This window comes from Coenobita brevimanus, chromosome 86 (assembly GCF_032717465.1).
Source record: "Coenobita brevimanus isolate Jiangsu-jjx chromosome 86, ASM3271746v2, whole genome shotgun sequence".
NCBI lineage: Eukaryota > Metazoa > Arthropoda > Malacostraca > Decapoda > Coenobitidae > Coenobita > Coenobita brevimanus.
The window spans coordinates 6,012,842-6,038,285 of NC_137039.1; the positions used below are offsets into that span (position 1 = coordinate 6,012,842).

At 41.6% G+C, this 25,444-nt stretch overlaps 1 protein-coding gene across 1 annotated transcript in view; it reads left to right on the plus strand.

Annotated features, from left to right (window-relative positions):
- LOC145410774 (uncharacterized) overlaps window positions 1-17,336 on the plus strand; it is a 75,994-nt gene extending 58,658 nt beyond the window's left edge. Inside the window, exons 7-8 of the mRNA XM_080280876.1 lie at window positions 14,454-14,592; window positions 17,260-17,336. Of these exons, the coding sequence (XP_080137002.1) occupies window positions 14,454-14,592; window positions 17,260-17,336 (216 nt within the window). The remainder of the gene's footprint in view (window positions 1-14,453; window positions 14,593-17,259) is intronic.
- Window positions 17,337-25,444: the final 8,108 nt, after the last annotated feature.

The following is a 25,444-nucleotide window of genomic DNA, read 5'->3' on the forward strand; positions in this document are numbered from 1 at the left end:
TTCGGGTGGGGAATTTCTTAACAACATTGATTTGCTGTGGTGAAGGGCAGGCGGTCAGGAGGCGCCGTATCAGCTGTATATCTCTATCCATGTCTCCTGTTGGGTCATGGATAGTGAAGTGTTGCTTAACAACACTCGGGAGCACTCTGAGCAGAGTGTTAAATGTATGATGATCCCGGGTTTCCTCATCTGCCTCCAGGTAGGCAGCAGTAACCAGGCGTCTAGCCTGTATCAGGGTATTATCTAAATCCCCGTCGAATGAAAAACTATCCAATTTGGATAGAGCCACCACTTTCCCTAATGATGGGGTGATGGGTTGTACAGTGAACTTTGTAAAGTTCTGCCAGGTAAGTTCTGGGACGATTTTCGGTGCTATGTTCGCCGCCGCTTTACCCAATAGTGGTAGTGTGACTGCAATTTTCTGTTGGTCATTTTCAAAGCCAATATCCAGTAAAGGTTTAATTATTGCCAGATATGTGTGTATATCATAGTGGTCGGGGTCAAATTTGGGTAACTGAATATGCGGTTTAGTTGCCATTTTGCCAAATATTCCTGATTACATCTCTTTTACGCCCGGGTCAAAAACCACCGCTGGCCACCAGTGTAATGCTAGGTGAAAATAGGCTTGACTTCTCGTTCCTAAAACACCTAACGTGGAGCGGGGTCCTCTTTCGAGACCGGAGCTTAGTGCAATAAAGAGAGGCAGGACACAAAAACTCTAGGCAATAACCTTTACACGTATATTACCACAATCAGACACAGGACAAATCAGCAGATATTACAACATAATATATAGCAATATAAAACCCTTATCTAGGACATGTGTATCTCGCAGGATACTTGCTTATCTGATATTAATGCCAACCAATCAAACCTAGTGTATTCAGGGTACAGTGATTATAAGCGCGCGTGTGAGGTGCGGGGAGTGAGTTTCACAAAGGGGGGGGGAAGGGGGGGTGCGGGGAGTGACTTGTGACAGCTAGGAGGGAGTTATGGTAATACTGGAGCGAGGCAAGGATTAACAATGAGGATTACACGGTTTCCAATAGCAAAGGGACTTTGGTAACTGATTCTATTCTTGGTTTACACTTACACTAGATATTGGGACGAGGGAATGTCGTACAGGATTTATGGGTAGCGGGAGTGAGGGAATATCACTAACACTTTCTCGTATTACTTCTTTAGAGCTCACAGCAGTAGGGGTGTATTCCTACAGAGGAATTTCCAGGCGGCACAGTCTTACTAATTGTATATAAGGGACATCACTCATAAATATAGTTCATCAGATCTTGGTTCGCACACTTGTCCTTTATTCTCTCACTGTGATCTTACTTGCCCCGATATTCACTATATTAAGTCACTGCACGATACTACACTAAGCAAAGTCACACTTAACCCAAATCACTTGCACTGTTTCTGGGCAGCATCACACGTATTCATCGTGGGAGGAAGGGGCGGGAACACGCCGTCGGCAATCCTGCTGGGCTAGGGGCACCACCAAGGGGAGGCGTGCCAAGAGGGCACGGGACAACTCGTAGAGGCGTCCTCTCGCGTCCTGGGCTACCCGTGGCTTCCAGGCTGGGCTCAGGGGTATGGCCCTTGGGAATGGGGCCGAATAGCTCCAGAAACCTCTGGTGTAAGTCTCAGCCGGAGGTGGGAGCCTTACGTCGTTGTGGGGGCATATGGAGATCGCGCCCGGGTGTCCTGGGGAGGATTGGGAGAGACTGCGGACTGCGGTCTCCAGCGTCTAGGGGTGCCGACAGGGGAGGGCTGTGGCATCGGCTTACACTGGGGCCCATCAGGTGCGTCTGTTCCAGAGCCAGGCGTAGGGAGCGGAGGCCAGGGGAGGCTGTGAGGCCTGTCTGGGCCACTCTGGTACGGGAGGCCTGGGCTCTTGTCTCCTGCCAGAGTGACGTCTCACTCCTTGCCTCCTTCCGTGCACCTTCGGAGCAACAGAGGGCCGTCTCACAAGGGCGGGAGCGACAATAAGCCGTCTCTACCAGGGCACCTTCAGAGCGACAATAGGCCGTCTCTACCAAGGCACCTTCGGAGCGACAATAGGCCATCTCACAAGGAGGGAAGCGACAATAGGCCGTCTCTAACAGGACACTTTCGAAGCGACGATAGGCCGTCTCACGAGGAGGGGAGCGACAATAGACCGTCTCTACCGGGACACTTTCAGAGCGACAATAGGCCGTCTCTACCAGGACACTTTCGGAGTGACAATAGGCCATTTTGCGAGGAGGGGAGCGACAATAGGCCGTCTCTACCGGGACACTTTTGGAGCGACAATAGGTCATCTCACGAGGGCGGGAGCGACAATAGGCCGTCTCTACCAGGACACTTTCGGAGTGACAATAGGCCGTCTCACGAGGAGGGGCGCCATCTGGAGTCTAGAACAATCCCACTCCGTGAAGGTAGTGTTCTTCTCCTACGACGGCGACGGCGTGGTGGCTGTGTGACATAGGGGCGCACGGCCCGGGCTGACATATGCCGTTGTTGCCAGGGGTTGTTCCGACTGGTGGCGGCTACCCCGTGGGGCACGTGTGGGGGTGTCGGCACGTTCCTGGGCATACTGGGCTGTAGCTTGCTTGCCCCGTTGTCGGGGGCACTATGGTATTCTTCTGTTTTCATTTTGGGGGCACTGCTTTGTAAGTCACGCATTTTAAGGGGTACCCAGCGTTGCCCGGACTAAGAAAGCGAACACTCTACCGGTGACCTTAAACGACCCAGATCTGAATTTTGACCCCCTAAAACAATCCTTGGGTCACCCTGATTCAGAATATATATGGGTCTGGGCACTCCACACTGTGGGTCTGGGGATCTCTGGCCTTTGAGTAATAACCGAACTGAAACTCAACATCAATCACTGGTCTGACCGAGATTCGACCTCAGGCCCTCGCGCTGCACACGCGCGCACATTACCACTGAGCCAAACACAGGATCTCCACCTTGCTTCTGGGCAACGCGGGCTTTTATAGACCCCATTACTCTTGGTTTGGGAGTGACTGAATGACAAACAAACAATGCGGCTCATTTATATACTTATGTTTCCGTCCTTCACAGTAAAATTGCCATGTCATTTCCTGAACTGTGCATGTTCACCTCAGTTTTTCATGTTAATTAAAAAAAAAAAAAAGTTTTCCTGGCAGGGGACTGCGTTTTTTTTTTTTTTTTTTCATTATAATTATTTAGAGAAAGCGTATGATAGAATTGATAGGGAGGCTTTGTGGACTGTTTTAAGATTGTATGGACTTGATGGTAGGTTACTAAAAGGGGTGAAAAGTTTTTATGTAAATAGTAGAGCGTGTGTAAGAGTGGGAAATGCTGTGAGTGATTGGTTTCCCGTGAGAGTGGGGCTGCGACAGGGATGTGTGATGTCGCCTTGGTTGTTTAATATTTACATGGATGGTGTTGTAAGGGAGGTGAATGCAAGAGTTTTAGGTGGTCTGAGTCTGGTAAATGTTGATGGAGGAGAGTGGAATCTGAAGCAGCTGCTGTTTGCAGATGATACTGCACTGGTGACTGATTCAGAGGAGAGATTGAGACAGTTGGTAGAGGAGTTTGGAAGGGTGTGTGAAAGGAGGAAATTGAAAGTAAATGAGAATAAGAGTAAAGTGATGAAGTGTATGAGGTTGATAGATGGTAGGGGGATGAATATAGTTTTGAATGGTGAGTTGCTTGAGGAGGTAGATTGTTTTAAATATCTAGGGTCACATGTTGCTGTGGATGGAAGAATAGATGCAGAAGTGAAGTTTAGAATAAATGAAGTAGGAAAGGTGCTGGGAGGAATGAAAAAGTGTTTAAATGTCGTTCGCTTAGAATGGATGTAAAGAGAAGGCTGTATGAGGGTGTTGTGGTACCGACTGCATTATATGGGTCTGAAACATGGAATATGGGTGTAGCAGAGAGGAAAAGTTTGAATGTAATGGAGATGAGATGTCTGAGGAGTATGTGTGGAGTGACGCGTATGGATCGGGTCCGAAATGATGAAGTGCGAAGGAGAACTGGAGTTGTTCGGGAGATGGCTGGTAGAGTTGAGCAGAGGGTGTTGCAATGGTTTGGGCATATGGAGAGAATGGATAATGAGCGATTGGTGAAAAAGATAACTAGATCTGATGTGAGAGGTGTAAGGCTGAGAGGAAGACCACGAATAGGATGGATGGACAGTGTGAAGAGAGCGCTGGATGCGAGAGGGATGTCTGTTGAGCAAGGAAGAGTGGCTGTGCGTGACAGAAATAAATGGAGAGAAATTGTGAATGAATAAGTGATGACGCAGCCCTGAGGGGATATTCTCCCGCATTTGGTCTGAGCAGCTAGTCAGGTCAGGTGCGGGTAAGGGGATGGGTCTGTTATGATGTGGCAGGGGTAAACCAGTTCTGCTGTCGGGCCCTGCAGCGGATGTCACTGATTGCATTGCCCAGTTGACCCTTGTGCGGTGTGGTGTGGTGAGGATCTGTCCGTTCTCCCCTTTGGGGCTAAGATGCGAATGAATGTGTTTGAATGGATGAGTAAATGGAGAGTGAGTCGTCCTGTCTCGACTACCTCCCTTTCCTTGGGGGAAGCAGCCTAGGTATATACTGTAGATAGATAGATAGATAATTATTTTTACCGCCAGTCTTGTCATAGTACTCATGGTCACAGTTATGTGAGCTGCCTGCCATGGGTTGTCTGGCAAGGTGATGCAACAATTCAGAAACAAATATGAAAATAATTCCAACACTTCCCCCTCCTGTTGATTATATTTCTGGTGGTCCAGTTTGCGCAAGCGGTGAAATCTGATGAAGCTTACTGCAATTTTTGGATACAGTAGGTTGACAATCTCAAAGTTACGTATTTATATACACGTAATATGATTATTCGTATAATTTTAACGTATACCGATCGTTCACTTAAGGTTGCTAGGCAACTATATAAATGCTTGTATGCAGCCTAATGTTAAACGACGAAGTGAAAGATCGTTCAGTACATCGTCTGATTACTTGTTTACTTGTAGGTGTTGCGAGGAGATTCCTCAGAGCAATGGTGTTCCAACACTCCCTCCGAACCCGACGTCCATGTGTTGCAGGTCCATGTAGGAAGCTAAGCATTTTGCTTCCTTTATTATTTTTGTGTGTATATATTAGATTATATTACTAAGCTAAGCATTTTGCTTCCTTTGTTATTTTTGTGTGTATATATTAGATTATATTACTAAGCTAAGCATTTTGCTTCCTTTGTTATTTTTGTGTATATATTAGATTATATTACTAAGCTAAGCATTTTGCTTCCTTTATTATTTTTGTGTATATATTAGATTATATTACTAAGCTAAGCATTTTGCTTCCTTTGTTATTTTTGTGTGTATGTATTAGATTGTATTACTATTTTGCTTAAAAAAAAAAAAAAAAAAATTGTAGGAAAGAAATACTAATGTAAGGATTAAGAAGGATTCAAGCGTCTTTAAGTAGCATTGGAACGCTTATAAACCACTCAACACCTTAAGTTTCTCTGTTATGTTAAGTTATTTACTTTTCGTGGAAATTTATGTGATATTATGATGTGATACTATAAAAAATGCAATTATTGTATATTGTAAACCACCACTTCTTCAGTATTACATGATTCCTAAAGGTAGCTTTGCCACCTCAAACTTCTTATACACCACGCGTTTCGCCATCTATACTTTAGGCGGAAAATTTACCAAACAACACACACAGCACCGCTGTGGCCGAGTAAAAATGCTCTTTTCCCCTTGAATAGGGTAAGTTATGCTAAATTCTAACTGTAATCATAGATATACAATGAATTTGTGGTTAGGATGTGATCTAAATCAAATGGCAGGCTAGTCATATGTGTACGAGTTAAGAGATTATAACCCATACTGATAAACTGTGATCAAGTCAGGTAATACCATTAGACATATTTTTATAGTACTGCATCTACAGAAGTTATATGTTATTTTTTTTTTTGGTACTACGATATGTGTAATTGTTCACAGGTGTCAGATTGGTGTCAGTAAATGAGCAACTAGAGTCTGTGTTTCATCCATCCTACCGGGGCAGCCTGGCTCTCAACTCATCCCACATCCACAAGAAAACACGAACACCCACACTAGACTATACAGGACCTTCTAACCTTCCTTTATCCACTTGGTCCGGTAATGAATTTGTAGTCGCTCTGCAGACTTGCAGTGATGTGTATCCCGGTGCTGGCGGCTCATTTCATTATATTTTTTTCGTTACCACTATTTAATGCCACATTTTACATTTATTATAGGAACAATAAACTGCAGTCACTTGCCAATCATATAACTCAGAATCTACTGTAGTATACTGTATATGCTAAATAAACCGAGATGAAATTACATGGCGGGGAATCGTTCAGACGGCGAATTGTTTTGTTTTTGTTGTGAGGGCGAGTTGTGCTGGACCCTTATAAGCCGCCAGCCTAACGCATATCTCGTGCTGGATAATGAAAGCACAACACATTTGAGACGTGGGAGGTCGCCACCACATCTACAGAATACTGTTGGTTTGTATTCAGCCATAAATGCCATTCTGGCCAACACCGCAGCGTGTTCACTCCTCAAGACAATATTTTGATAAATTATATTCGAGGAATATTATTACGCTTAATGTTGTTATTAGTAAGTGTAAGAATCACTTGTTAACGTCCGTCTCGTGTACTCGCATGGCGGCGCTCACTTGTTTTTTTCCCAGCTGTTAGACATGAACCGAACCACACGTGTGACCTTGACAGCAGATTTTCCTTTTTCAGGCAAATTAACAACCAAAATGTTTCTTGAAATGAATCCTCGTGTGACCCTGGCCATAATGTATAAGATTTGTCAGTGTCGGATCATAAAAGACTGGATAAATATCGGAGGTAGTACGTCGTCTGCTCTGTTTATGTCTGGCTTATTGTCTCAGCCGACATGTGTAACACTTTTAAAGAGACACAAATAGCGCTTAAAAATTAGTATAGCGTTGTCAACTGCATCAATAAAATTATACAGTAACTTCTGTCAACATTTTAAACATATATAAGACAATGAACCACAACAGAAAGCACAAAATTTATGAAGGAATTTTTGAAGAGAAGGGTCAAGGAATTCCTTCAAGTTCCAATAATTTCTGCTGCCCAGAGGAAAAATCTTTCCCTTCGCGTGGCCCAGGAAGGGAAGGATTTTTTAAAGAATACCAATTCGGCTAAAGATTTCCTTCCCATGCCTCTACAAAGGAAGGAAATGTTTAAGAATACGGCCGTTACTCTGCTTGCCCATCAAAACGCACTACACAGATGACCTATGTTTAGCATTAACTCCACATCTACCTACATCAGCATCTGTAGCTTTTTGGGTCTTTTCCCCGTCAGGACCATCGTGTGGAGGGGGCAGAGAAATCATTTAAAACTCCACAAACTAAATGGTGACCATATTAATTCCAGTCTCCGTTTGTTGGGTGTAATTCCGAAATAATACCCATTACTCTGGCATTCAAGGATAGTCACCACTGGTAAGTTAGTGTTAACCAAGTGATATGCTAATGTTGATGTGTATACGGTGTTCTCTGGTTAGTTTTAGTTTGTCATTCTTTTTTCAGAGTTCTCAAGCTGTATTCACCTTTTATGTTTTATAGTACGGTAATCCAGTTTTCATGACAAAGTAGAAATCATTGGCTTTAATACTGGGAATGGTAAATGTACGTTTGATATCATGCAGTAAATGGATCTTACCAATTCAGTCCATACTACTCCAGTTTGTTCTCTGTATTTTCTTCCTCATGGTGGTAAACAATTTACTTCTGATTCATTCTTCATGAAATGAGCACAGCCTTTCCATATTTTCTGTTGAAATATGTCTTTCACAGGTTACCTGCATTACCACAATTACTGGCCTCATTTATAAACCCACCCCTGAAAGCTGGGTTAGGTTTGGTTAAATCATTAAGTTGCCATTGCTTTGACACAGGATACACTGATGCGTCCAGTCGGAGCAGTGGTTGGTAAACAACGCAGCCAGCTGGATAGATCGTAGGTGAACATTGTCCTGGCCGACCTGGCCACTTCCATAAATACCCAAAATAGGTACGGTATAGTTTTTGCCTTTGTCCATTCACTTCTTGCAGTCACAATGGAACAGTTAACTATCTGTGTTGTTTATGTACCAAAATTACTTACTTTGAGATTGTGAGTTTGGTATAATATAGGTGGAATTGCTGTGCGTGTTTGGTAAAGCATTACCATTTTCTGTTGACTTTTTTGCTTTTGTTTTATCATTACCGGTATGTTCCTTATGCCAAAACAGCACTTGTAACGACAGACAGTAAACGTACGCTTTACTTGAAGCAGTAGAAGGACTTTACCAATTCAGTTCATATTCCTTCAGTTTGTTTTCTGTTTTTTTTTACTGTTTTCAGGATGGTAAAATTACCTTTAACTGCTGAAAAATTTTCCACATTTTATCATCACGACCTTTAAGCCATACTTACGATTGTCTATCCAGCTCAGCATACCGTACTCAAAGATGGTTCTCATTTCCCAGCTCCCTAACTGGATGCTAGGCTAAGCTAGGTTAGTTTAAATTAAATTAAATTATTAGGTACAGTTAAGCTAGGTTAGGTCAGTCCCTTCCACCTTCGCTGACCAAACAAACTGACACAGCGGAACAGCAAAAAATAATGGACAAACGAATTTCACATGAAATGTTTACTTACCACCCCAGAAATAATCAGAAAAATATAACAGACTATCAGGAAAAAGATGAACTAATTTGGTAGGGTGCCTCTACTGTTTCAAATAAAGCATGTGTGTACCTGGCAGACTTACTGGGTAGTTGAATCTTGGTTGAGTTAGGTAAGGATGAAATGTAAGGTTAGGAAGAGGAACTAAAAGGTGACGGGGACGTATGTTGGAGTAAGTGTCCGCCATTGCTCTTCAGAAACAATTGATACAGCAGAAGGACCCTGGCTAAAAACATTAAGGAAAGAAGTCTAATGTGACAGATTCATTTACCACCCCAAAAATAACCAGAAAACTTAAGATCAAGAAGTGAATTGATAAGGTGCTTCTGCTGCTTAAAGTAAAACTTATTTTTACCCTGGGAATTATTTCACATGTTGACTGTCAGATGTTGACTTTTTTTCTTTATTAAGCAAATCATGAAAACAGTACAGTAATATCCCGCTGTACGAATCTCCTTTATCCAATACCCTGCCATTGCGATGTAAAACAATTAACACCATTCCCTGCCTGTCAGTGGCCAGTCTCTGGTTATCCGATGAGAATTGTTTGTTGATTTTAACTGATCATTATTTTTTTCAGATTTTGATGATATTTTAGACTTAATTTTTGTATATAGGTTGATTGATAAACTGTTTTTAGTCTTAGATTAATGTTTTAGTCATAGATGGGGTGAACACTGTCATTTTGAGATACAGTTCACTAAGTTTGATTTTTTTTTTCCCAGACATTTTTTATAATTTTCAGATTTTTGGGTTTAGGTGAGTTATAAACTGCTTTTAGGCTAAGTTTAGCTTGTTTTAAAGCTATCTGGGGGTTTAGGTGAGCTCGAAACTTGTTTTTGGACTCATTTGGGTGGGTTTTGGACTTGGTTGGGAGGGAGATCCCAAGGCTCCCAAATGCATCCCTATACAGTACTGTATGTTTTATGTTTGAACGTCCCTGGTAACTGATACCCTGGTTCAGTGATGGGTTTTCCCAAATGCACCTCATTGTTATAACGGGGACCTACTGTACCATTCCACTACGCAGTCTTCAGTAATACCGTTCCACTATGCAGTCTTCACGAGTATTACTGTACTGTACTTGCAAATTCATTATAGGGCAATAATTAAAGTGAAAATTTCCAGACTCAGGGAAGTCAAGCTGGCTTTTCAGAAATTAAACTTCAAGATACAAACAATGTCGTTTGATAATTGTCAAAGTTCTGTGTCATTTTTGATTAGATCTGGCTTGTATAATGCTCATAAATAGTTTGAACAGAACAGGTGGTATGATTGAAGAATGATCTTGTTAGGACCAAAGATATCTTTCATTTTTGTTAGGTTTGAAATTTTTTTATTATAAAAGCCTGAATTTCAGTTCTTTTTCAGTTAATACATTTCCTTAAGGGACATTCTTTGACCCATAACTACAGTGACATTGTTTTCTACTAACTTATTCAAGTCTCTGACTGTAACCACGGCATCACAGTAATATGTGGAATTCCATGGAAGTACGGCCAACCATCCAAAAATTGTGAAATGGATCTACAATTTTCAAAACGTCCCGTGGCCAAGATGACATGTTCTTGCTATAAAAAAAAAAAAAAAATGAGGTGTTTAGTCAGGTAATGACAAATGTGCCAAATCAGTGTTTTGAGGTAAACAGTGTTAAAAATTTGTCTCATTGTAGGTCATTAACCAGTAGCCTGATTTTGATAAACAATGTCTCAAAAAATAGAGCTGGTAAAGTACTCTAAGACACATGAGAATAAAATACAAAATATATGATATACAGTAATCCCTGTACTTTCCAGACGCCCACTTTCTGGACATCCCCACTTACCGGATATTGTGGGCCTGGACCTTCGGAACCCAAAAATGGCCAAAAAAAGAAGAAAAAAAAAAATCTGAATTTTTTCCCACTCGTAATTTGAAACTGTCGCGCGGCGCCGAACAGCTGTTACATCACGGACCCTCACCCCTTCCTTCCTCCCCCCTCCCCCCTCCCCTGTCAGGGTTGCCATTTGGTATTTTTCATTACCAAATGTGGGCCAATTTGGTCATGAAATATTCGTTTGGTAATGAATCAGAGTAATGCATTACCAAACGGATGTTTCACATGTATGAGGATACACAGGATGGAGATGGTGGATTGTTTGCACTCTCTGATTAATCTACTAACGTACATAACGTGAAAATAATCAACATGCTGTTAATTATAAGAAGAGTGATTACATGTATTTCCACTTGTATATATAATTAGTGAAGAATAAATGCTAGCTTTACAAATTTGGTAATGAAGAGTTAAATTTGGTAATGAAAACTGAGGAGTTTGGTAATGCAGCCGTTGCAGTCTGTCAACTCTGTGTCCCCATCACAACACTCAAAACAGTTACTGCCTAACTTTGATCGCGAGTGGTAGCTTATCGTAATGAAAGCCACACGTGCTCATTTTTTTGTGAATAAACTGCAATACCTCGCCACTAGACCACACGGGAATTTACAGTGTTGTGCAGTTTTAAGAAATCAGAATTTAGAGTGCAAAGGATTAACTGTGGAGTGCAAACCTGGCAGTTGAAACTGGCCTGATGCAACTAGCAATGTGCAGTGTTAAACAGTTATAACTCACAGTGCAAAGAGTTACTGTAACTGCAGCACAACACTGGATTACTGTACGTTCTTGAAGAGCATTTTCACCACTGCCAAAACCTTACAAAAGGTGGCCACAAACGTGCTGTAAGTACCCTGGCTGTGGTACAATCACTTCTAATTCCTCATTCTTTGGTTCCTTTTCATTTATATCATGCTTTTTGTCCATTGTTGGTGTGAATAGGGTCTTAAATAGGTTTAAATAGGTGCTATCCATGTCTGGTAGGGAGCTATTTAGGTGGCTTTCAGAGTTAGGCTGGGTTAGGGTCCATAAGTACCAGTCCAGGAGGCAGGGGCCCACTATCCAGATGGGACCACTTTCCAGACATGCCCTTGGCTCTTTTACATTGGATAGTGGAGGGATTACTGTATCAGGTTATAATGCTGTTCAGTTATTAACCCCATACCATTATACCCCTATGGAAAAAAGAAAAACCTAATTTGAATACAGTAATCCCGCATTTTTTGCGGATTTTTTGTCTACGGTTTTGCCCTCTCGCGGATTTTCTTAGCATTAATAAGTTCAACTAAAGTATCCTTGAATATACAGAAAACAAAAAATCTGAAATTCCCACAGCTTCCAATCGTAGCGCAGTAAGCTCACGCCACCCTCTGTCCCATTCCCGTGGCCCCTGTGCCAGTGTTACCATATCTAGCATAATTTCATTCTTTTAGCATAATTTTGATCAGATTTTCGAGTCTGGAATATTTTTTAGCATATTAGAAGTTTTAGAATCATTCTAGCATAATTTAGAATGGAATGGAATATTTTTGGAATAATTTTATTAAAGCTACAAATCAGAGAGAGAGAGAGAGAGAGAGAGAGAGACAAATAAGGTAAGATGTTTGAATAGTTGGTTACTTTCAGTTTGGGCTTGGTTGGGTTGGATTAGGTTAGGTTAGGTTGGTTAGGTTAGGTTGGATTAGGTTAGGTTAGGTTGGATTAGGTTAGGTTCGGTTAGGTTAGGTTAGGATAAGTTTGAGCTTTGTACTTTACCCATGAAACCTAGGTTTTTCCGATGGATTTTGGTATGATTCATTTGATTTTCAGCTTCATTTCAGTCGGAAATGACCATTTTCTGTGTTTCCCCCCCTCCCTATAACCCCCGATTCCCCAAAGATCCCCCATTATTGCAGGGGGATGGAGGGGTCATATCTCAAAATCTGGTTATTTCTGACGGAAATGATGCTCAAAATCGAATGAATCACATCAGAAAAATGTAAGTTTCGTGGGAAAAAGCAGTATGGGCAGAAAACCGATATTTATCCTCTTACTGTATGTAGGTTCATTTTAATATTTTCATAGTAAACAATACATAATTAATATGTAGCACAAATATGTATAGAATTTTATCATTTAGCTTCAAGTTAGCATAATTCATTTTTTACTTGGAACAAATTTGCTCAATCTAGCATAATTTTTTCATTGCCCTAGCATAATTTCGTTGTTTGGATATGGCAACACTGCTCTCTGCCCCGCATTCCTCAGTCCACGCCTGACTGCCTCACGTGTCTGGTGTGCTTGTAACCACACTATGATACGAGCCTCTTGCCTCCCACTTGCTTTCCACATGGCCCCAGGACGTAAGCCAGCCTCACCAAAGGCTAATAATACAATTAGTAAGAACTCCAGTGACAAAACGATCAAGAATAAGTTATGACCTTAGCAGAGAAAATTGTGTTACTGGACAAGCAAAGAAACGACTGCAGGAGTGTTTGCTATCACCAGTTAATGCATCTTTTTATTTTGTACTGTTTTGTGAATAAATGTGTAGATAATTGTGTATTACAGTACGGTGTTTACGTTTTTCCTTCATAATGGAGTATGTGCTTTCAATCTTGTAAGAAGGTATTTCGGGATGAGTATGGAGGTTTCGGGACAATTTGCAGTCACAACAAACACAAAACAATTCGCCTTCATTAATGAAGATAGCTATGGGTGACACTAGAATATAATTCAAAGGCGACTACAGCAAGGAAGAAACAAGTTAATTATTGACTAAAGGTGCAACTAATAAATAATATCCAGAACCTACGCTACTTAACATAGACTTTGCTGGATCCCCCTGAAATATAGTTATTAAAATATTGATTAATTAATAATAAGTATATTGATAAAAGTATTGATTAGTATATTTATAGAATGGCGGGGAATCGTCCAGGGTGCGAATTGTTCTGAAGGGGAATCGTCCATGTTTTGACGGGGAATTGTCTGACGGCAAATTGTCTCGCAGTCAGTATGGACATGGACTGTGTGATGGGCAGCATGGTGGACACAAGTGTAAGATTCAATTGTTAATAGAGTATTTGCGAAATTGACTTTTCGCGGGGGTTACAAGAACGTAACTACCGCGAAATATGCGGGATTACTGTATAACCAAAAATATGAAAAGGACAATCACCAACCCATGTACAGTAGTGGTGCATGTATTTAAGTGCTGTGGAGGGTGTGAGGATAACAGTAGTCTAGTGTATTGTCGGTCTGCTGCCTTACGTTCATCACTAACTTGTTTCAGATTAGGGCCAGTGCCTCGCTTGACAGTTTCCACTGATCCAGCTACAGTCACTTTGTCAAGTACAGAACGAACTCTACGCTCGAACGCTGAGGAATGATGATCGACGAACATCGTTAGTCATATTGGCATACCGGTACTCAACACAATAACTAATCGTACATGTCTTGCCTGTTTTATGGCCCTTGACATGAGGCTGCTTCATAGCAACACTTTTCACATGACTGGCAAAGTAACTGGTCTGTCTGGTATAATCACTCATTGCCTAAAAAGCTGTAAATAGATCACTTACTTTACTCATTGTCCAAGTTGTTGAAGCAGCTGAGCCACACTTCCAAGAAGGACCAGTTTTCCTAACTGGCTTTTCCTTTTTTGTGGTATAACTCACGTATGCATCCCCAGCATTTTGTTTTTGCCTGGCAACTGCACATTTCCCAAAAGTTGGATTATGTTTTCACTTCTGCGAATGCTCAGAGACCTCCTGGTTGTTATCACTATGTTAGTCACTCATGTTGTAGTATAAATCACTGTAAATCTGAGGTGAAAGTAATGTAATAAACCAAAAGCACATCTGTGTGGCTTACAGTGTAAACAGAACTGGGAAGGGCAGGATCTGGCCACACCTACCAACCAACACGCCCACAAAACACAGCTGCTGATTGGCTGTGAGTATGACGTCATCATGAGACCCACTGCTCACTGGCAGCCTGGAGGAGTGCTCGCTGGCATGTTCACCTTTCTTCCACTACACCTTTCCTCGGGAGAGACACAGGCCACGTGTACCAACCCGCAGCGTGTTGGGACAAGAATCCAATTTGTTGTATTGGACCTTCGACCATATTTTAAAGATGAACATGTTGTGAAAACGTTTCTACTGGAGAGAAAAGTGGCAGACGAGTGTGTTGCGACCTAAATCTTAATTTTAGATGTTTGGCACGTTTGTTGTTTTTCGACTAAATGCCTCAAATACGGTTTGGTCTCACTATACAGTAGGGTTGTGTCAAGTGAAAACCTGTTGCATAATGATTTATTGTATAGTGAGGTTGATATAACATAGGTTCAGTGGGGTTAGGGAGGATGCCCTCAACTGCAAAGCCTAAAATGCCCCAAAAACCTCTGTCACAAACCTGTAATGGTGCACTGTTTGGGAGTAGCTCTACACTGAGTGGCAAGCCAAATGATTTCCTGTAAACCAGGAAATATCTGATACACTGGGTGTTAGCCTTATAACCAACCAACACATGTTCCTTACATGCCAGCAAATGGGTTGGTGGAGGGTTAGTGCCCCTCCCAGGAAAACTATCTATCTATTACCAGACGCCCTAATCCTGCATGGGGTGGCCACAAACAAACTGCCTCCATGTCGCCCTGTCCCCTGCCATTTCACTGCTCTGCTCCCAGGGCGCACCTCACTCTCATATAACTCTCCAGTCCATCCCTCCATCTCATCCTTGGCCTCCCCCTCCATCTCCCCTCATCCACCTCACTCACATACACTCTCCATGTCAGTCTCTCACTCTCCATCCTCTCCTCATGGCCAAACCACCTCAGTGTGTTTCTCCTAATGCTTCCTGTCACATCCATATCCACACCACAATGCTCCTTCACATCCTCATTTGTTAGTCTGTCTCTCCATGTGACTCCACAGACGCTTCTCAAATAACTCAATTCCACTGCTCTCTCTCTCGACTTCTGTCCCTGCAACAAGGTCCAAGCTTCACATCCATACATTGGAGTTGGTATCACAATACTGTCATGTAGTAACTTTTTCACTTCCTTGCTCACTTCCCTGTTTCTTATCACTGCTTTCAAGGAACCAGCAACCTCGCTGGTGCAGTGGTAACGCTCTCGCTTGCCAACTGGTGGACGGGAGTTCGCGCCTTGCTCAGGTTGTGAAAAGTTTCACTGACGTAGTGGGTGGTTACTGTCCCCCTTGAGCAAGGGGACGGGTGTGTGTGCATGTGTGAAGGTCACAGCCTTGCCCTTAGATCGGACTATATGAGCTCTCAGCTCCCTTCCGGGAGGGTAAAAGCTGACGATCACGACCATCAAGTGATCCTGACCGACCCGGTGAATTGTTGTACCCATTCAAGCACTTCACCCTCCAAACTTTCACCCTTAGTCATCACACTACCCAAGTACTTAAACGCACTCATATTTTCCATTTCCTCATCATCCAGCCTCACTGTACATTCACTGATTTCACTTCTCTAGAAGACCATAATTTTACTCTACCCTACATTCACCTTTTGATTCCTTTTCTTACACACTTACCCAAACTCATCCACCAAGCCTTGCAGCTCCCTTTCATCTTCACTTAACAACACAGTATCATCTGCAAACAGCAGTACAGGGAATTTCCAAACACTGCCTTCTCTCATTAGGGCCACTTCAAGATCCACTACCCTACCTTGTATCTCTGATAACCACATCCATATACAGATTGAACAACCATGGAGGCATGGCACATCCCTGTTTCAGTCCAACATTCAGACAGAGAAATTCACACAATTTGTCCACATGAACTGCAGCCTTAGCACCCTCATACCTACTCTTCACGGCATTCAACAACTTCCCATTTACTCCATATATTCTTAATATTTTTCATATTCCTTGTCTGTCCACTCTGTCATATGCATTCTCCAAATCCATGAAGGCATACAACATTCTCTTCTCTAGGAACTTTTCCATGAAAGACCTAAGGATGAATATCTGATCTACACAACCTCTTCCCTTCCACTCTCTGTTCTTCTTGAACTAATTCCTCTGTTATTTCCCTATTTCTATCAATAAGTATCCTACCATATATTTTTCCTATTGCACTCAGAAAACAAATGGCCCTATGATTACCACACACTTCTTTTTCCCTTTTTCCTGTGTACATATATATGTTTGTTACATACACCTGCAGGAGATACTGAAAACCAACTTTTAAAAATGTTTCAGGCAGTGGAAAGAATGCTGGACTTTGTGTGAAGTCAGAAGCAGCCTACTTGAGGGAGATTAGTGTTCTGGCTCATCGGGTTAGATGTTTATTTTTAGAGCCTACAGTTGGATACTTTCTGAACAGACCTTGTATAACCAACCCACCCATTCCCTACCTGTCAGCAAGTGGGTTGGTGAATGGCTATTGCCCCTTCCTGTATAGTCCAGCAGCTAAGGCCAAATTATCAAGTCGATCGTTCACTTTGTCAGGAAAGCACTAAATTTTGCACAGGTGTAGAATGGACCCATACAATAATTTTTCGAGATGGACCCCCCAAATTTGGGTCCCCTGGTGGCTGCCATCTTGGATTTCAAAATACAGTTGCGTAGCAACTCTGTTTTCTTCAATAACTCCAATAATATGATAAATAGAAGCAAAATTCCAATGGCTAACCCAATGTTTTCAGGGTCTGGCAATCCAGTGGGATCATTGTTGGACCTGGCAGAGGTCGTCCATGTTAAGGCCAGTATGGCTGCCAGCTGAAATCAGTCTTTTGTTATAATGCAAGGCTATAAAAGATAGACGGAAAATGTCAAAGGCAAACCCTACCTTTTCATTGGAATCATTTTCTTGATCATGTGGTGTTAGTCCAGTAATTAAAGTAAAGAAATCCACTCAGGTTGGACAAAATTACTTTATTTTGTTTCTCAACTGATTTTGACAGGAAATTAGGTCTACTACTCAGGATAAAAAATCTACCCTGATCTGCTCACTGCTAGTACCCCAAATTTACCCTAATCCAAGATGGCCGCCATCACGGGTACCGAATGCCAAAAATTAGCATATCTTCCAAACTAATAGGGCTATAAATGCAAACAAAGTGTCTAATCCTATGTTTTTCAGGTCAAGGAGTTCGTTTATTATGGTATTATTTGTCTGTATGTGACCTATTTGCAGATAATTGCAATCATACTCTAAATTTTGTGCAAAAAAATTGTCATATTATTCTACTTTTTTCTGTCTTATTTGTAATTCACACCATGCCTTCACTGTCGTTATTTGAAATGTTTCTAGATTGTAAATGGCTTTTGTTTAATTTCTACAGTGTGCATGTGCATGGAATAACAGCATATTTGTGGTGGAGGATAGATGAACTAACTTAAAGACTGAACAGAGATGGCGTGTGTCATCTGCAGAGAAGTGATTGACCTAGACAAGTCCAATGACTATGTCAAACTGACAGAGAAAGGTTGTGCTGGCATTAACAAAGCAAAGAGAGAGCTATGCTCGTGGGGTCCCGTCTCTGTTTCTCAGTAAGTCAAATTTAGCTTTAAACTCGTTTAAGTTTTTAGACTGGACGATCTCTTTGTCCAGGTTATTCCACTGGTCTATACATCTATAAGGAAAACTATATTTCTTGATATCCTTCAAGCAGCTTGGCTTCCTCAGTTTCATCCCGTGTCCTCTTGTTACTCTCTTATCCCATAAAAACAGATCTTCTTTGTCAGTTTTATCTACTCCCATCATGGTCCTGAACACTGCAATCATGTCACCTCTCTTCTTTCTTCTAAGGAGAGCAAATCCAGCTTTTCTAGCCTCTCTCTGTATGACAGATCTGCCAGACTGGGGACCATCTTGGTTGCTGTTCTTTGTATTCTCTCAATCTTGTTTATATCTTCCTTTTTGTGTGGTGACCACACTACTGCTGCATATTCCAACCTGGGGCGAATCATGGCTACTATCAATTTTTTCATCATCTCCTCATCCATGTAATGAAATGCTACTCTTATGTTAGTCAAGAGTTTTATACATCTCTCTAACTGTCTTGTTAATGTGTTTTTCAGGGTGACAAACTGTCCTGGACCAGCACACCCAAATCTTTCTCTTCTCTCGCTTTTGTGATTGGTTCATTACCCATCAAATAATTCAATGATGGCCTCTTTGGTACTTTTACCCATTTCCAATATTTTACATTTCTTTGCATTGAATTTCATTTCCCTCATCCGGCTCCATTCATGTATCCTATCCAGATCCTCCTGCAGCATTTTGCAATCCTCCTCAACCTCTACCTTCCTCATGATCTTTGCATCATCAGCAAACAGACTTGCATAACTGTTCACTCCAGCTACCATATCATTTACGTAAATCAGGAACATTACTGGCGCCAACACTGAGCCCTGTGGGACTCCACTTGTTACTTCCCTCCATCCAGACATCTTATCCTTTATTACTGTCCTCATTTGTCTCTCTCTCAAAAAGTCTCTCATCCATTCTAGGAGGTTCCCCTTCAGTCCTCCTATATGCTCTAGTTTCCACATTAGTCTCTTATGGGGTACCTTGTCAAAGGCCTTCTCCAAATCTAAATACGCACAATCCACCCAACCTTATCTTTCCTGAAGCACGTCAATCGCTCTTGAGTAAAAACTCAACAAGTTGGAAACACACGACCTTTGACTTCTAAATCCAAACTGACTATCAACCAAAATATTCATCTCTTCCAGATATTTAATCCATCTGTCTTTCAGAATTCTTTCACACAATTTAGTGACCATGCTGGTTAGGGACACTGGTCTATAATTCAGAGGTTCTTCCTTGTTTCCTCCCTTATAAATTGGTACCACATTTGCCATCTTCCATTCTTTGAGGCACTTTCCCCTCTTCAAGAGAACACACAATTAAACTGTGAATCTTATCTGCCAGTTGTTCTCTGCATTCCTTCAGTACCCAATTAGAGATTCCATCTGGTCCTGGGGCTCTCCTTACATCTTGAGTTTCTAGTAGTTTATACACTTCCTGTACTTCCACTTTTATATCTTTTATCACTACATTTCTATTTCTAGTCACTACCTCCACCTCCACAAAGTCCTTTTCATTAGTGAAAACTGACTGGAAACGTTTGTTAATTATTTCTGCTTGTATTGCCGCATCCTTATAGACCTCTTCTACATTCAGTTTGGTGATTCCTTCCTTTTGTTTCAGTTTGCCATTAACAAATCTATAAAACAGTTTGGGTTCATCCTTACATTTGTCTATTATACCTTTTTCAAAATTCCTTTCTTCTTCTCTGCGTATTCTTGTGTATTCATTTCTAATTCTTTTATATTCTTCCTTTGTTCTGTTGTTACCTCTCTTTCTCCAATTTTTCCTCGCCGTGTCTCTCTCTTTTTTTTGCTATCATACACCTTTTATTAAACCATTCTTTTTTTCCTGTTTTCTTTCCCCATTACTCTTGGCACAAATTTTTCCACTCCCGAATTATACAGGTCTAGAAAAATATCCCACTTCCTCTGTATCTCTGTTGTTTTCTCTGAATTTTCTCCAATCTGCATTTTCAAAAATTTTCTCAATCCTGTAAGGTTTGCTTTCCCAGTGTTGTACCTTCCCTGCCTATAAAGCTCGTCTCTTGGCTCCATGTTCCCTGTTATCATCTGGAACTCAATGACCACATGATCACTTTTTCCAATAGGACACAGATATTTCAAGGATTCTATTACATCGGGTTCTTTGGTAAACAGTAAGTCTAGTCTTGCTGGTGTGTCCTCACCTCGGAACCTTGTCTCATCTTTGACCCATTGCGTCATCACATTGTTCATTGCTATATTTAATAATATAGTGCCCCACGAATCCTCGCCGCCTCCTGAGTCCCATTTTTCCCAGTTCACCTCTTTACAATTAAAGTCACCCATTAAAATTATATTGTTGCTTTTGTTAATTAGTTTCTGTAAATAACATGCCATGTCTGACAGCATTTCCTGGTATTCATCATCACTCCATGCTCTTGTCTTAGGGGAACATACACTACTGCCATATCTCGCTTGTTATTCTCTCCAGTTTCTAATTTCATATTTATCACTTCAGCCCTGCCTTCTCCCATTTCCACGGTATCTGCATTTATGTTGTTCTTCACTGCTATCATCACTCCTCCTCGTGTTTTTTCTTTTCTGTCTCTTCTCCACAGTTTGTATTTACCATCTCCCATATGAACATCAATATCTTCTCTTAACTTGGTCTCTACAAAGCACATAACGTCAGGTTCATGTATCCTCTAAAGATCGTTGATTTCTAACCTTGCCGATATTAAACCATCAACGTTAGTATATGCCACCTTCCAATGATTTTTGGCGTTTTCTATACCCTCTTTCCTCCTTGTCTCTGCCGGTACCACTTCCTTAACTTCTCATCCATGACTCTCCAATAAAACACTGTCTTCTCTTCCTCCGTTCTCTGTTCGTTTTTTACCTTGCTTCCTTTACTAAGTCCTTTATTTTAGCTCTTTCTTCCTCATTTGCATCACTCCTTATCCAAACATTCTTAAACCCTTCCTTGTCCGATAGTTTCCATGTTCTACTGATAATTTCGTTAACTGTTGCTTGGGACTTGAACTTTACCTTCAATGGCCTTTGCGCCTCCTTCCTCGTATTTTCCCAACCTGAACACCTCTTCAATCTCTTCTTGAGCTTCCATGTTTTCCTCCATGACTATTGATATTATTTCTTTAACCTTACTCAGTTCTTCTCTTTCTCTGTCTGATCTTATTTTCATATGTTTTTCTTTAACTCCTGAAATTATTATACATTTTTTCTTATCTGCTACATCTCTAAAGATTCTCTACTTCTCAACACCCTAACCACTTCCCTCTCCACTTTTCCCTTGCTTTGTTGGTCTATAATCTCTCTCAAATTTACATTTCCCTCTTCCTGAATTTTCTTCCACCCCATATGTTGCTCCTTGATTTCTTAATGTGCTCTTCCTGCATTCTTGACTTGGATTCATACTCATCTAGTTTGCTTTTCATCATGTCCCTTTCCTCTTCCAACCTCTTATTCTCCCTCTTAAGCTGTTTTATTTCATTCGAGGCTGATTCATTGTTTACTCTTAATTCAGTAATTTCCCTTTCTTGTTCGTCACTACGTGTACAGATTTTTTCCAGTGTACTCCTTAAACTTTTGATCTCGTTTTCCTGCTTTATGGTCTGTTCCTGTAACTCTTTAATTACTGCCCATACCTTTTTTATCTCCTGGTCATTCCTCTCCGCTGTTTTCTCTACACCTGCTATTCTTGTCTGGTTCAACTTAATACTTCCTTTTCCCACATCCTCTTCACAAAAGCCCTCAAATTCTTTCTCACTGACCGTAAACAATGCATCGTCTATTTCCTCCATGATTCAACCATATGGAGACTTTCTGTTTTCACTTTATCTTGTCTCTTTTATGACCGAAACCGCGTTTTTTTTAATTACTGTCCAACAGGACCACCACTCACACACTCATTAACACAGTCACAATTAGGCTCAGCTTCCTTTCGTCGGTGATTCAGCTTTTATTTCCCTACGATCCTGGGAGAGGTCTGTCTCTGTCGGCGACCTGTGTGTGTGTCATGCAGTCAGGGAGTCTTGTCACATTCAAGCTTTAGAAACATCTGTCTTATTAAAAATGCTATAAATGAATTCCCTGACCCCAAAAACATTGGATTAGACACTTCGTTTGCATTCATAGCTCTGTTCGTTTGGAAGATGTGCCAATTTTTGGAATTAAATACCTGCAATGGTGGCCATCTTGGATTAAGGCAAATTTAGGGTATTAGCAGTGAGCAGATCAGGGTAGATTTTTTATCCTGGCTAGTAGACCTAATTTCCTGTCAGAATCAGTTGAGAAACAAAATAAAGCAATTTTGTCCAACCTCTGCCATTTAATTACTGGACTATGTCGGCCATCTTGAAGTCCAAAATGGCTGCCCAGTTCTGTGAAGTTTATACTCAAACACTATCTATCTATCTATTGCCAGATGCCTCAATCCCGTTTGGGGTGGCCACAAACAAAACGCCTCCATGTCGCCCTGTCCCCAGCCATTTCACTGCCCTGCTCCCAACTCACACCCCCCTCTCTCATATGCCTCTCCACCCATTCCCTCCATCTCATCCTCGGCCTCCTGCTCCCTCTGCCCCCCTCCACCTCACTCACATACACTCTCTTCGTCAGTCTTTCATCCTCCATCCTCTCCACATGGCCAAACCACCTCAGTGTGTTCCTCATAACACTTCCTATCACATCCACACCACAACGCTCCTTTATATCCTCATTCGTCAGCCTGTCTCTCCATGTGACTCCACAGGCTTCTCTTAAATAACTCATTTCCACTGCTCTCACTCTTGACTTGTGTCCTTCCAACAACGTCCAAGCTTCACTTCCATACATTAGAGTTGGTATCACAATACTGCCATGTAGTAACTTTTTCACTTCCATGCTCACTTCCCTGTTTCTTATCACTGCTTTCAAAGAACCAGCAGCCTTTCTTCCCTGCTGTACCCTTTCAAGCACTTCACCTTCCAGACCTCCATCCTTACTCATCACACTACCCAAGTACTTAAACGTACTCATGTAGCACAACATTTCCAAGACTGTTTCAGGTCTGTTACTGGATTTTCAAATACCCTAAACATACGTTTGTTCTGGTGCTGGACATCGTTTCCATGACGAGTTGTAGTCCACCATCTTACTGTAAAGTGTGGCATGGGAAAGGATGAGCATCTAGACTTGCAAAGCCAGCATTTTCTGTTATAAACAACGAGGGTAAGGGAAGGCGATAGAAGAATATGAAATGTATATACGTTTAAGTCTTGGGGAAACATATATATACCCAGTTGGTATGCTTTAATGTAATTAATACTACTTTATTGAAGTATAATGTGCATGGTAGAGTTGTAATTACTTCTACTCATGTATAAATCCCAAAGTATCTGTGGGATGGCACCTCTATATTATGCTGACCCAGGGCCACTCCCAGTGGGGAAGCCGGCCGGCTATAACAGAACACTTTATCACTCAAACGGGAGAGATGTATTACTCTGAATTCTCTCTGTGTTGCAATTGTATCTTTCTGTGGCGAATAGAGATAAATCACAATCTGCTCAAGTTTCTGTTCACCTGCACACATTACCTACCATTCCTTCAACAGGATCTACACTGTTTCCCACCATCTCCTGTGTGTGAGAGAGACATTGGTGGAGAGTGTCAGCTGGAAGTGACTTCAACCAGGTGGAACATTACATCATTGATAACCTGCTTGGAACAGTGCAGTCACCCCTAAGCTGATACGTAATATTGGTGATCAGCTGTGGGGTTCCAACCAGCTGATACATGATTTTAGTAAGTTACTTTTGACAGTTGCTGCCTCCCATATTGAAAAGGTACTGCCATTAAGCCATATCACATTTTCAGTGATCCTTGTTAATTTCATTATAATTCTAATCAGGCTGAATGTTTTGAATAAGCTGACTGGAAAATGATTTCAGAGCCAACTGTTGGTAGGTATAAACATAACGAATGTAAGAAGGGAATATCGAAAACTGAAATATAAAAGCCCAACTTGCTTGGCCCAAAACTGAAATATAAAAGCCCAACTTGCTTGGCCCAAAACTGAAATATAAAAGCCCAACTTGCTTGGCCCAAAACTGAAAAATAAAAGCCCAACTTGCTTGGCCCAAAACTGAAAAATAAAAGCCCAACATGCTTGGCCCTTCTCCACATACCAGTGTATGAGAGGCCATTTCTGCAAAATTGAGTATGAAGTACACTCAACCCTTGGCTATCACGGGTTCCGCTATAGCATATCTCACTATCACGCCTATATAAAAAACTACCTTATCAAACCTCTTTATCACGCACTAAATGCCTGCTATCGCGCCCTGGAAATGTTTGAATATTTAAAAAAGGTCGGGCTCCGGTGCTCCGCCCAGCCAACAAAAGCTTCACTCTGTGATTGGTCGTGTGATGTCAGCGCCAGCCAAGCACTGATTGGCCGCCCGACCGAGTCTCCTGCCCACCAAACCATTCAAGTGCGCACCCTCAGACCGTGAACAGTGACAGCAAGAACAATAACCTTTTTTATGAAGTTAGCAAGAGAGTGAAAGATAAAAATGGTAGATTACTAGTGGAGAAGGGAGAAAAAGTGAGCAGATGGAGAGAATGCTTTAAGGAATTGTGGAACATAGAGTGATGGAAGTAATGCGAGTATAAGTGGCTGGGGAATGGCTGGGAGAAGGAGTGGAAGTGATAAGACAGGGAGAAATCAGTAGGATAGAAGTTGTGGAAGCAATGGGAAGAAAGTTAAATCGGGGAAAGCCTCAGGAATTGATGGGAGGTGGTGGTGAAATGCTGGAAGCATAGGGGAGAGAGATAGTAGTAGAATGGATGTGGAAGATGTGCAGATTGGCGTGGGAGGAAGGTTGCAGAGTCCCGGAGTGATTTGGAAGTCAGGGTATAATTATTCCCTTGTACAAAGGAAAAGGGGAAAAAGAAGTGTGTGGTAATCATAGGGGCATTTGTCTTCTTAGTATAATAGGAAAAGTGTTTGGTAGGATACTTACTGACAGAGTTAGAGAAAGTAACAGAGAAATTAGTTGGAGGAAGAACAGGTGGAAGCTTTAGGGAAGGGGAAGAGGTTGTGTAGATCTAGATATTCTTTCTTAGATCTTTAGTGGAAAAGTTTCTAGAGAAGGGAAAGAAGTTGTATGCGGCTTTCATGGATTTGGAGAAAGCATATGACAGGGGTGGTTAGACAAGGATTGTGGAAAGTGTTAAGAATATAGTGGAGTAGATGGGAAGTTGCTGAATGCTGTGGAAATGAGTATGTACGATGGTGCGAAGGCTGCA